At 47.9% G+C, this 14,445-nt stretch overlaps 1 protein-coding gene across 6 annotated transcripts in view; it reads right to left on the bottom strand.

Moving 5' to 3' along the window:
• Window positions 1-14,445, bottom strand: part of LOC123755711 (tRNA (guanine(10)-N2)-methyltransferase homolog) — a 306,814-nt gene that overhangs the window by 33,169 nt on the left and 259,200 nt on the right. For all 6 annotated transcript variants that reach the window (XM_045738445.2, XM_045738446.2, XM_045738447.2 and 3 more), the window contains one exon: window positions 12,124-12,331. In XM_045738445.2, coding sequence (XP_045594401.2) covers window positions 12,124-12,331 — 208 coding nt within the window. The remainder of the gene's footprint in view (window positions 1-12,123; window positions 12,332-14,445) is intronic.

The raw sequence follows: 14,445 nt of genomic DNA, 5'->3' as shown, positions 1-14,445 counted from the left end.
GGGCAGCTGATATTGGCCCATACGGGGCAGCTGATATTGGCCCATACGAGGCAGCTGCTATTGGCCCATACGAGGCAGCTGCTATTGGCCCATACGAGGCAGCTGCTATTGGCCCATACGAGGCAGCTGCTATTGGCCCATACGAGGCAGCTGCTATTGGCCCATACGAGGCAGCTGATATTGGCCCATACGAGGCAGCTGATATTGGCCCATACGAGGCAGCTGATATTGGCCCATACGAGGCAGCTGCTATTGGCCCATACGGGGCAGCTGCTATTGGCCCATACGGGGCAGCTGATATTGGCCCATACGAGGCAGCTGCTATTGGCCCATACGAGGCAGCTGCTATTGGCCCATACGAGGCAGCTGCTATTGGCCCATACGAGGCAGCTGCTATTGGCCCATACGAGGCAGCTGATATTGGCCCATACGAGGCAGCTGATATTGGCCCATACGAGGCAGCTGATATTGGCCCATACGAGGCAGCTGATATTGGCCCATACGAGGCAGCTGCTATTGGCCCATACGAGGCAGCTGATATTGGCCCATACGAGGCAGCTGCTATTGGCCCATATGCGGTAGCTGCTATTGGCCCATAAGGGGCAGCTGCTATTGGCCCATAAGGGGCAGCTGCTATTGGCCCATATGAAGCAGCTGCTACGCCGTGTTCTGAATGTGTTGATGGTGAATGTATATAGTGTGTGACAGTGTATAGTGTGTAAATAGATTGTATATATACACAAATTAGCATGATAAATAGTAAATGTGTGCTGCATATGTGTACACAAGTTTCGTGCACGTAACACAGTGTCTACGGACAGTATGGATGTTGTACTGCGATATTATAGTGTACGTGTTCTTTATACATTGGATTGGCACATAAAAACAATGAAAATGTATTTGGAAAGGCGCGCAAAAAATGAACGAAAATATATTCGCGGCAACTCGCGCGCCCCGCCCCGAGTGCCCCACCGCCCCCGAGAGCTTACGGCACGGGCGCACGGGGAATGATGACGTCACGCCCCAACTTCCGGACCCCATAGCAGCCAAAGTAAGTACAATTTCGACTTTTTTTTTTATATACCCATACTGAGGGAAGGGTTTTTGACACTTTAAAAAGAAAAAAGAATTTTTTCCAGAGAATTTATTTCCTGCGCACTGCGGGGGTGTCACATTTGGAGGCAACACAGTTAAGGGGTTAAAGTAATTATTATATATCACGCCATGAGTCCCAGGAAAGTCAGTGGTAAGGCTCAACATATAAAAACCTATGTAAGGATGACCATAGAGCAGAAACAAGAGTACAGAATGTCTCTTCCTCAACAATTAAGAAAATGAGTGCAGCATGGGAAGAATTGCAAACCTTTGCTTAAAACGACTCACCCAAATCAAGCTGCAGTGGGTTGTTGCCTTAACCTATTCAATGACACTGTGATGCATCATTACAGACAAATGTTAAAATGAAGGGAAAAACAAATGTCTCTTGACAAATTTGTAGTGAGACAAACAAGCACTGAACCACAACCAAGTCCTAGTGGTGTTCAGGCAAAACGTAGGAGAGAGAGTACCCCAGAGAAAACATCACTGCCTGATGTGATAATGGAAGGGGACTCCCCTTCCAAACAGTAACAGCTCTCCTCCTCCCCCCTCATCACCATCTTCCATACACCATCAAGAGCCCTCCATAAAGGTAAGAGAAACTTAGGTACTGTATTGTAGTTAGAAAAAACTTTGTATTCAGTGTAAAATGTATTTGTATGTAAATATTTTGGAGGTTGGGGAACGGATCAATTCAATTCCCTTTATTTCTTATGGGAAAAATTGCTTCGACTTACGATATTTCAACTTGGGATCCATCTCTGGGAACGGATTAGCATCGTATGTCGAGGCCCCATTGTACAAACAAATACAAATATTTATTCAGGTAAAGTACTACATACATACAAAGTGAGATACAAAAGTTGATGGATTTATAGATAGAGCTAGTACATACAATGCCTTAACCCTCAAATCGCGCATATCATATATAAATGATATCGGTGACAAAACCGAAACCGCGCACATCATTTATATATGATTTCGTGTCTAGCGCTATAATTTAAACGCCCCGCCTGGGATAGGGGCAGCTATAGTACAGCCACGACCGATAGTTGCCGGATGCCACCTAGAAAAAAAATCCAGGCCAACATTCTTGGGTGTTACAGCATCAGTATTGAGCAAGCCACCAAGGCTGGTGCACGCAGCACGAGCTCACAGCACCGCTGTTCAGCTTGTGACCACAGCATCGCCTACAAATACCATAATATAAATGATACTGCTATTATTTAGCAGTGATAGTATTACTGAAGCCCCCTGACTGTGATAAAACTGACCAGGATTCTGATAATAGCAGGATTGTGGTGATATTTAGCGCTGTGCTCCATGGAGGGAGGAGTAAGGCTGTGGGAGGGAGGGTTGTGGCGTCATTTTTTGACTGTGTGTAATTACCTAAGTGTAATTACCTAAGTGTAGTTACAGGATGAGAGCTACGCTCGTGGTGTCCCGTCTTCCCAGCACTCTTTGTCATATAACGCTTTGAAACTACTGACGGTCTTGGCCTCCACCACCTTCTCACTTAACTTGTTCCAACCGTCTACCACTCTATTTGCGAAGGTGAATTTTCTTATATTTCTTCGGCATCTGTGTTTAGCTAGTTTAAATCTATGACCTCTTGTTCTTGAAATTCCAGGTCTCAGGAAGTCTTCCCTGTCGATTTTATCAATTCCTGTAACTATTTTGTATGTAGTGATCATATCACCTCTTTTTCTTCTGTCTTCTAGTTTTGGCATATTTAATGCTTCTAACCTCTCCTCGTAGCTCTTGCCCTTCAGTTCTGGGAGCCACTTAGTAGCATGTCTTTGCACCTTTTCCAGTTTGTTGATGTGCTTCTTAAGATATGGGCACCACACAACAGCTGCATATTCTAGCTTTGGCCTAACAAAAGTCATGAACAATTTCTTTAGTATATCGCCATCCATGTATTTAAATGCAATTCTGAAGTTAGAAAGCATAGCATAGGCTCCTTGCACAATATTCTTTATGTGGTCCTCAGGTGATAGTTTTCTATCTAGAACCACTCCTAGATCTCTTTCTTTATCAGAATTCTTTAAAGATTTCTCACATAATATATAGGTTGTGTGGGGTCTATGTTCTCCTATTCCACATTCCATAACATGACATTTATTAACATTAAATTCCATTTGCCAAGTGGTGCTCCATATACTTATTTTGTCCAGGTCTTCTTGAAGGGCATGACAGTCATCTAAATTTCTTATCCTTCCTATTATCTTAGCATCATCAGCAAACATGTTCATATAATTCTGTATACCAACTGGTAGATCATTTATGTACACAATAAACATCACTGGTGCAAGAACCGAACCCTGTAGTACTCCACTTGTGACATTTCTCCATTCTGATACATTGCCTCTGATTACTGCCCTCATTTTTCTATCAGTCAGAAAATTTTTCATCCATGATAGAAGCTTACCTGTCACCCCTCCAATATTTTCCAGTTTCCAGAGCAACCTCTTATGTGGAACTCTGTCGAAAGCCTTTTTTAGGTCCAGATAGATGCAGTCAACCCAACCATCTCTTTCCTGTAATATCTCTGTGGCTCGATCATAGAAACTGAGTAAATTCGATACACAGGATCTTCCAGATCGAAAACCATACTGTCTGTCTGATATTATATCATTTCTCTCTAGGTGTTCTACCCATTTAGTTTTGATTAGTTTTTCCAATACTTTCACTATTACACTTGTCAATGATACAGGTCTATAATTGAGGGGGTCTTCCCTGCTGCCACTTTTGCAGATTGGAACTATGTTAGCCTGTTTCCACCCGTCTGCTATGATTCCTGTACACAGGGATGCCACCATTTATTGACTGCACTCACCATACCAGCTTAGTGGTTTGATATGGTGAACACAAATGTAGATACTTATATATAACGTGTGTATAGTGTGAGATAACAGCGAGAGGAGTAGGTTGGGAGCCGCCATTTTGGTGAGGGAGGAGCGGCGTCTGCACGACTTGGCATGTTGTTTACTGATGGCCACTATGATCTTTGGGCACCATACCAGCTTATTTGTTCAGGTATGGTGAATAAAACAGGTAGATACTTATATATAATGTGTGTATATAGAGTAATAACACCACAAACAATACTGTTGGAGGACAAATATTAGTGCGTCTGGCCTTGAGGGTGGCCGCCGATCAGCTGACTGTGTGAGTAGCTACGTCTTATGGCCTTTACTCACCATACAAGCTTAGATGTACAGTTATGGTGAACAAAACATGTAAATACGTATATATAACGTCTGTGTATAGTGAATAAATACAGAAAGAGTATTGTGGGAGGTGAATGAGGGTGAGGTGGTGTTGAGGGAGGGAGTGGCAGTGAGTGGCTCGCTGGTGTTTGGCGGTCACTTCTCGTTGCTTTTTGACTCACAAGACCAACTTAGTAGTTCGTTATGGTGTACAAAACATGCAAATACTTATATATAACCTGTGTGTATATAGTGTAACAACAGCAAAACTATTTGTTTATTGTTTTATGAACATAATAATTGAATCACTAATATGCACACCATAATTTTGAGTACAGCGATGGTTCACACATTTTATAATATAAATATACCACAATTCACTGTATGGAATAATATTACTGCAAAAAAACTAAGAAAAAATCAATCAGAGACATTGAAATAATTAGGTAATAATATATTTGTGGCAACTGCCGTCTGACAGCTCGGGCGGAGTAGACCTCGTCTGGCGAAGGCTCTGCCAACGCCCCTTTTTTGCCACACTTCCCTACCCTATTGCGGCTAAAATATGCCACCTACGATTTTTTTGTTATTTTTTCCGTGATCAGGGTACAAAAATGAACACTTCTATAAGACGAAAGAATTTTTTGGATTTTTTTTTTGTTGCGCCTGTGGGTGTGAATTCCATTTGGGCCCCTAGCGGTTTGAGGGTTAAGCCACTATTATGCAAAGCATTTCGGGCAGGAAAAACACTTTATGCAAAGCATTTCGGGCAGCAAAACATTTAAAAAACACTAAGACTAAAACTTGATACTAATTGAGATTGAAGTATAAATTGTGTTGAGAAAAAATAAGAAAAAAAATGAAAAGGTGGGGGGGGCTTGGCAGAAAAAAAACAGCGTTGAATGTAATGAAACGCCATTTTCTGGGTGAGTCCCGGAGGCTCCCCGGAGCTATCCCAGGCTGATATGCTAATGTCAGACTTTGGCATCAGTCATGTGTATGGAGTTCTTAGGCCTACAGGGGACCACAGCCAGAACCGGGCCCCCTCAGAGAGGCAAGGGGAGCAATGACCTATAGAAGCCCCTGTGTGGTTGGAAGCATTCTATGTCTGCCATCGACCGAAACAGGCACCCAGAAAGTTAAGTGCCTCAAAACAAACCCCTATTCTGGTTAAAATTGCTACCAAAAGCCGAACTAGTGGATAGAACTCCCCCAAAAGAAAACAAAAAAACTAGTGTGACGTCACACGCCGCCGCTTCGCTGTCTGCGCAGCTCCCCCCTCCCCGGGAGGAGGAAGGGGGAGCCCCAGACTCTCCATGCCGGCTACCCACACTTCAGTTCTTGAGGCTGGATGTCAAAAACACGAAAAAAATGCGGACCGGAGGGAGGGAGGGATGCCGGGGAGCCTCCGGGACTCACCCAGAAAATGGCGTTTCATTACATTCAACGCTGGTTTTCTGGGGGAGCCCTGTCGGCTCCCCGGAGCTAACTACCCACAGATGGAAAAAGAGGGACTTAGAGGGAGGCGGTCGTCGCTCACTCCTCAACTCGAAGCCGAGACAACTAGCTGCAACTGCCGACCCAAAGCAACACAGGGCCCGACGGGGCCCAGGGACATTCACAAGGTAACGAGCAGCCAGGACCCTGTTCGACCGCCAAAATCCCCGTGCCCGAATATCAGACCAAGACATATTCCCAAAGGCGGCAGCAAGAGCCGTGAACTTACGAACGTCATGGGCATGGGGATAGACCGTAGGCTGGAGGGACTTAATAACCCTGCAGACGACCTGGGAGACCCAAACCCACGAACAGGGAAGAAGGGAAACCGGATCAACCCACAGCGCGTCCCCGGACACAGAAGCCGTGGCGCGCAAATAACGGCGAAGCGCCGCAACCGGACACAAAACATGATGCACCCCAGGCCTGACCAACCAAGCATCAACCACCCATGGACCCCTCCGGAACGCAGCAGTCTCATTCTTCGCCAGAAAAGAAGGAGACTGCTGCGAGCGAACAAAACAATCACCACGACCAATAGAGCAGAAACCCCTGCGCCGGAGGAGAGCATGAAGCTCCCCTACCTGACCCCCAGAGGCCAAAGTCAACAAGAAAAGTGCCTTGGAAAAACAATCCTGGACCGAAGGGGCCACAATGAAACGAGGAGACGAAAGGAAAGCGAGCACTCTGTCCAAAGACCAGGACGGCTCAGGCGGCGCATGAGCAGGCCGGAGGTGAAACAATGCACGAGACAGCCTGCGAAACGGTGCAGACGTAACATCGATACCGAAGGCAAGCTGAAGCGGCTCCGCCAGCGGCGCACGATACGAGGCGACAGTGTTAGGCATAAGATGACGGTCCTGAAACAACCACGAGAGGAAGGACAAGACCACCCGAACAGTCAAGGAACTAACACGACAAAGACGCAAAAAGAAACAGAAGGACCGCCAGGAAACTTCATACTGCCGCCCAGAAGAAGCCCTCAGGTGGGACACCAACAAGGAGGCCACCTGATTACCATAGAGATGATGATAGACTCGAGTCAAAAAACCCATGCGCGAAGACTCAAGGAGAAGATCGAACCAGCCATGTGACGTACTGGCCCGATCTGCTGAAAGAGGCGGAGCCGCGGGAAAACCTTCGGGTTCAGACACCGAGCAACCAGCGCCTGAAACCAAGGCTGGGCCGGCCACCAAGGGGCCAGAAGGACAACTCTCCCCTGGTAAGTCTCTAAGCGAGTCAGGACTTGGAGCAACAGCTGAACCGGGGAAAAGAGGTACAGGAACCCCCACCTCGACCAGTCTAGCCGAAAGGCGTCGACCTCGACGGCCTCGCAATCGGGGAAGGGCGCCGCATTAAACGGGAAGACGCCGCGACCACGCCGATGCGAAGAGGTCCACCTCGGGGCGCCCGAACATCTGGCAAAGCCAATGGAAGGACTCGTCGTCGACCGTCCGCTCCGTGGAGAGGGGAACGAAGCGAGACAGGGCGTCGGCCAAGATGTTGGACACGCCCTGAACGTGAACTGCCAGGAGAGCCAAACCCCAAGAACTCAGCAGACGAGTCACCCGAAGCGGCCAACCCCAAAGAGACAAGGACCGCATCGAACCCCAGCGGTTCACACAATGAACCACCGGAGAACAGTCCGAATGGAGCCGAATCGTCAATCCGCGGGCCACCCGAATCCTCCCCAGAGCAAACCACACTGCCGCGAACTCCTGCACTGTGCTGTGAGCTCGATGGAAGGACGGATACCAACGCCCCTGGCCGGCCTGGTGAGCACTGGTTACAAAACCCTCAGCCGAGAGACGACGCATCCGTGTACACATCGAGCGAGGGCTCGGGTAGGCGCCAAGGCACTGAACCCCGAAAAACCCGAAGAGGAAGCCGGTGACGCAGCAACCGACGCAAGGCCCCCGGGGGTCGAACTCTGCGATCGCGAGAGAGGCGGAAGGGGGAACCCCGAAGGAACCAGAACAGCCGTCGAAGCCAAACCCGACCCGGTGGGTAGACCACCATCGCGAAGTTCAGGCTCCCGCACAGCCCCTCGAGCAACCACCGGGTGATCCGAGGGCCCACCAGAAACAGACGAAGGCGGGACCAGCAGCCGCGGGAGAGACAAAGAGGCGGTTCGAGAGTCCCAAACGAGACCCAGCCAAGTCCGAACCGGAGAGGGAACCAGATGGGACTTCCTCTAGTTCACCAAAAACCTGAATCAGGCGAGCTGGGAAAGAACCAAATCCCTGGCTAGCAAGCAAGCTGACCGGCTGGGAGCCCAAACCAGCCAGTCGTCGAGGTAGGCCAACACTCAAACACCTAGGATACGCAAATGAGCCACCACAACCCGTGTAAGGCGCGTGAACACGCGAGGTGCCAGGTTCAACCCGAACGGGAGACAACAAAAGCGGTAACTCAGATGCCCCACAACAAAACCGAGCCAGCCCTGAACCGTGGATGAATCGGGACATGCCAATAAGCGTCCCGGAGGTCCAGGGACACCATCCAAGCGCCCGGCTCCAAGAGGAGCCGAACCTGAGACAGCGTAGTTATCCGAAAGGGGTGGTAATGAACACAGGGGCTCAAACGGGACAAGTCCAGAATGAACCGCTGGTCCGCGCAGTCCCGTTTCGGAACCGGAAACAGACGGGAAACCCATCTGAGGGACGACGTCATTTCAACGATGCCCAAGCGTACCCACTCCAAGATGAATCAACAAAGCGCCGGGGAAGAAACCTGCCATGCCAGCCCCGACTCCCCCAAGGGGAAAGGGGCCACCCAACGCCACCGCAGGTCGCAAGACACGACCCGAAAGGCCCATGAATCGTGGGATCAGGCGTGGGCGAACAGTGCAAGCCGCCCCCCCTCCCCCATCGCCCCGTCAATGGGGCAAACTGCGAAAGGGCCGGCGACCCTTACGAGACCCAGAACCTCGCACAGAGCGAACACCGCGTCGACCAGACGAGGGAGGGTCCGCAGGAGGAGCCGAACCAGAACCTGACACCAGAGGCCTACCACGACGAGAGGAATCCCGAGCCCTGGCACGACCCTTCCGGGAAGACCCACCCCGGGACCCCCGAAAAACCAACAAGTCCGACATCGGACAACAAGGAGCCGACGCAGCCTGAATAAACTGTGCCACAGCCGACTCCTCAAACAGAAGCGGACAAAAAGGTGAAGAAAGCCTAAAAGCCAAAGCCCAAGCAGATTCCATGGAGGAACCCAGCACCGTCTGCCAACACGTGAGATGGGAAGCATAAAACAGGGAAACCGCATCCCGCAAAATCGGCGTGAACAGCTTCAACAAGGCAGCCGACGAACGCGCAGCCGAGGACAAGGTGCCAGACCCCGGGACGGACCCAAGCGTCCTCACATCCTTACGATTTTGGGACAGAGTTCACAGAGTGGTGGAAAACTTTCTCATTCTATCACAGATTACAATTAATAATTCCTTCATAAGAAGTTGGATCACACAAGTGAACCATATGAACCAAACACCAGCCAAAATGGTCCACACAAACACCAGCCAAAATGGTCCACACAAACACCAACCAGAGTGATCCACACAAGTGAACAACTGAGTTTCCATGATTTTCGTTCACTGATTTGGGGCACACGTATCTTTGTACATTAATTTAAAGGATGAAGCGTGATTACCTAGCTACATGTGGTAAAATCTCCTTATAGACATTTTCTGTGATGAAACAAGATGAGTGAGGGTGGACAGATAAGAGAATACTATACTGTAAACCTCACTTTACAGTGAGGTTTCACTCACTTTCGTCTGTGTGTCGTCATAGTTCAGTGACCCATGACTTTTGAAAGTTTCATATTAATAAATAATTTCTAAAACCAGTGTTTTAATAGCTTTTTATTATCCTAATTAAACTAAACTAAATAAAACCGAAAATATGCTGTAACATGATAGACATCTGCTCTTTGAGCAGATGTCCCCTCCCTCCATCCATCCCCTCCCTCCATCCATCCATCCATCCATCCATCCCCTCCCTCCATCCATCCATCCATCCCCTCCCTCCCACCATCTATCCATCCATCCCCTCCCTCCATCCATCCCCTCCCTCCATCCATCCATCCCCTCCCTCCCTCCATCCATTCCATCCATCCATCCCCTCCATCCATCCCCTCCCTCCATCCATCCATCCCCTCCCTCCATCCATCCATCCATCCCCTCCATCCATCCATCCCCTCCCTCCATCCATCCATCCATCCCCTCCCTCCATCCATCCATCCCCTCCCTCCCTCCCTCCATCCATCCATCCCCTCCCTCCCTCCATCCATCCCCTCCCTCCATCCATCCATCCATCCATCCATCCCCTCCCTCCATCCATCCATCCATCCCCCCTCCATCCATCCATCCACTCCCTCCCTCCATCCATCCAACCATCCATCCATCCCCTCCCTCCATCCCCTTTCTCCCTCCATCCATCCAGAATTGAAGAAACAAATCAAGTTAAAAAAAAAAGTTAACTGGGTCAGAGTTAGGGTTATCAGCGAGTCGGTCCCTTCACCACCACCGACACACCTCCCCCCCCCCCACCCCTACAGCCCATACACACACACACACCCTCAAATCATCTATCCTTCCATCCCTCCCTCCATCCTACCATCAATCCATCTACATCCTCTCCTTCCCTGCCTCCCTCCCAAGCTCTGCCTGCCTCCCTCCGTGCCTGTCTCCCTCCGTGCTTGCCTCCCTCCCTGCCTCTCCCTCACAAGCTCTGCCTGCCCACCTCCCTCCCAACCTCCCACTGATTTGTGGCAGACGTATCTTTGTAAATTAATTTAAAGGCTGAAGCGTGATTAGCTAGCTACATGTCGTAAAATCTCCTTATAGACATTTTCTGTGATAAAACAAGGTGAGTGAGGGTGGACAGATAAGGGAATACTGTTCTGTAAACCTCACTTGGTTTTCCTTCGTCTGTGTCGTTATAGTTCAGTGACCCATAACTTTGAAAGTATCAGACAAATAAATCATTTCTAAAACCAATGCTTTAATAGCTTTTTATTATCCTAATTAAACTAAACTAAATAAAACCGAAAATATACTGTAATATGATAGACATCTGCTATTTGAGAAATTATTTGTTATTGGAACAACTCCAGCGTGAGCGAGTGGACGGGTCCAATCCCTGTACACACACACCATGCGTTTCTCGTTTCAATTCGTCGCCACAGTTCAGTGACTACGGCTTCGAAATAATAAAATTAATAAATCATTTAATCAATGGTCATTTAACAGATGATGAGATTATACAAAATGTTACTGGCACTGTTGACTTTCCCAGCACGAGCACAGCCGTACCCAGCACCAGCACAGCCGTACCCAGCACCAGCACAGCCGTACCCAGCACCAGCACAGCCGTACCCAGCACCAGCACAGCCGTACCCAGCACCAGCACAGTCGTACCCAGCACCAGCACAGCCGTACCCAGCACCAGCACAGCTGTACCCAGCACCAGCACAGCTGTACCCAGCACCAGCACAGCCGTACCCAGCACCAGCACAGCCGTACCCAGCACCAGCACAGCCGTACCCAGCACCAGCACAGCCGTACCCAGCACCAGTACAGCCGTACCCAGCACCAGCACAAAAGCAGCTGAAGCCAACACAGCAGCAGCGACCACCAGCAAAGCTGATGCAAACATCTAAAAACATCGTGTGTGAAGTGAACAATTAGAATAAGTGTTAAATTCAAGTGTGTACATAGTGTTAAAATTAAAGTTGCAATAATTCTAATGTACAATAGTTTTCAAGAACTGTATTGTAGTACTCAACATACAGCAAAACCACTTTTAATAATACAGTGCTAACGGCTTAATGCACTGCAGTACCTATTTACTGTAGAGCATTCACAACTTCACAAAACTTCAAGATGGACATAACTCCAACAATAAGGTAAATACATGAATTACAGTATTTTTAGTAGAGTAGTAAAATATAGGTACAGTAAGTAATATGATACAATGCATTTTTATTGTGTACAAGAAAAAAAAAAGACACTGACGCAAACGCCTCTTGAAGGTCACCTCTTGCAACGAATCCAACGCTCCAACGAACTGGGGGTGGTCCCATATAGTACGTTGAATCGAGGTTGTACTGTATATATATATATATAATATATATATATATATATATATATATATATATATATATATATATATATATATATATATATATATATATATATATATATACATACATACATATATATATTCAATGTGTAATACTGGATTATTAATGTACCAGACAGAATATTGTACAGAATACAAGTAACATATCTGATTAACATGATACTAACCTGATTACTGGTAGCCAAAATACAAGTCTCCCACCAATTACCAGATGAATAGCAGCAAAGTTGATCAAATCACGGAAAACATCCGAGAGGCTGTAAGTGATCTTCGAAGGAAAATGTTGGGCAGAAGGCTGCTGTATGGCTCCTTCACTCATCTTGGGCTCTTTGAGGGTTCCTACACGTTCAGTTGATTCACGAATTCCATATGGAGCTGAAAAAAAACAGCGTTGAATGTAATGAAACTTCATATCCTGGGTGAGTCCCGGAGGCTCCCTGGAGCTTATCAGGCTAATATATGTTATATTAGACCGGGACATTAGCTATGGAGTTTAGACCTACCAGGCATCAGTGCCAGAGCCTGGCCCCTTCAGAGAGGTTTCCGGGAGCAATGGCCCTGGAAAACCCCCTTGTGGTTGGGGTTTTTCTTATCTGCCAACGACCAGGGTTAGGCACCCAGCAAGGTAGGCATAACAAAACAAACCCTACATGGTAAGAAACTTAAACAAAAAACCGAACAGAGAGGTAGAAACTCTCTACAATCCCAAGGAAACAAGCAAACAAGCAAACATCACACTGTACTGCCGCACCGATTGTCTGCACAGCCCTCTCCGCCCTGATAGGGAGAGGGGGGAGCCCCGGACCTCATCGCGCTGGCTGCCTAGCATCAGTTCGGAAATTACGCTTCAACCAACGTGAAAAAAACGCCGACCAGTGGGAGGGAGGGTTGCCAGGGAGCCTCTGGGGCTCACCGAGAAAATGGCGTTTCATTACATTCAATACTGGTTTTCTGTGGGAAGCCCCTACAGCTCCCGGGAGCTTCATACCCAATGAGAAGGAAAAGAAAGGGCTGACCTGGGAGGCGGCCACCACAAACTCTGCAACTCAAAATCGAGACAACAGATAAGCAAACCGACTTCTTCCTCTTCTGATAGCAACAGAAGCCGGACCGGAGATAACGGTCTTCTGAAGAGGGGAAAGAATGCAGGGCACAGACTGCATAAGTACAGAAGAACCGCAAGGCCCATGTCTGCACTAGAAATGGTGGGAGCCTCGGAAGGATGGGGCAGAACGACCACGTCCAACGCACAATAAGTGTAATACACTCTATAGTAAATCACTTCTTTTCTTCACCTTAAAAGTACGAAAATGAGTTTTGGAGAACTCCTATTTCAATTAAGCCCTGATGCTAAGAAAATAGTTAGAGGGATAGAAGCCCTAAACCAGAAAATAATAAATACAGAATATGCGGTCATATTCAATGAAACATGTTTGAAAGAAAACCTGCTGCCAGTATACACCAATATATATATATATATATATATATATATATATATATATATATATATATATATATATATATATATATATATACTAATATATATATATATATATATATATATATATATATTAGTATATTTTGGTAGCAGTCTTTACTGTAGACATATATTATTAAATACTGTATGACCGAAAGAGTAAGATTAATAATTCTAACACAAATTTTCATACCCAACACCCTTTTCATACTACTTCTCGCCTTGTTGGGCTACTTCTCGCCTTGTTGGGCTACTTCTTGCCTTGTTGGGCTACTTCTCGCCTTGTTGGGCTACTTCTCGCCTTGTTGGGCTACTTCTCACCTTGTTGGGCTACTTCTCGCCTTGTTGGGCTACTTCTCGCCTTGTTGGGCTACTTCTCACCTTGTTGGGCTACTTCTCGCCTGGTTGGGCTACTTCTCGCCTTGTTGGGCTACTTCTCGCCTTGTTGGGCTACTTCTCGCCTTGTTGGGCTACTTCTCGCCTTGTTGGGCTACTTCTCGCCTTGTTGGGCTACTTCTCGCCTGGTTGGGCTACTTCTCGCCTGGTTGGGCTACTTCTCGCCTGGTTGGGCTACTTCTCGCCTTGTTGGGCTATTTCTCGCCTGGTTGGGCTACTTCTCGCCTGGTTGGGCTACTTCTCGCCTGGTTGGGCTACTTCGCGCCTGGTTGGGCTACTTCTCGCTTTGTTGGGCTACTTCGCGCCTGGTTGGGCTACTTCTCGCCTGGTTGGGCTACTTCGCGCCTGGTTGGGCTACTTCTCGCCTGGTTGGGCTACTTCTCGCCTGGTTGGGCTACTTCGCGCCTGGTTGGGCTACTTCTCCCCTGGTTGGGCTACTTCTCACCTGGTTGGGCTACTTCGCGCCTGGTTGGGCTACTTCTCGCCTGGTTGGACTACTTCTCCCCTGGTTGGGCTACTTCGCGCCTGGTTGGGCTACTTCTCGCCTTGTTGGGCTACTTCTCGCCTTGTTGGGCTACTTCTCGCCTTGTTTGGCTACTTCTCACCTTGTTGGGCT

The sequence above is a fragment of the Procambarus clarkii genome, chromosome 43, assembly GCF_040958095.1.
Source record: "Procambarus clarkii isolate CNS0578487 chromosome 43, FALCON_Pclarkii_2.0, whole genome shotgun sequence".
In the NCBI taxonomy this organism is placed as follows: domain Eukaryota; kingdom Metazoa; phylum Arthropoda; class Malacostraca; order Decapoda; family Cambaridae; genus Procambarus; species Procambarus clarkii.
Note: the sequence above shows the minus strand (reverse complement) of the source record. Positions and strands in the feature narration are given on the sequence as shown.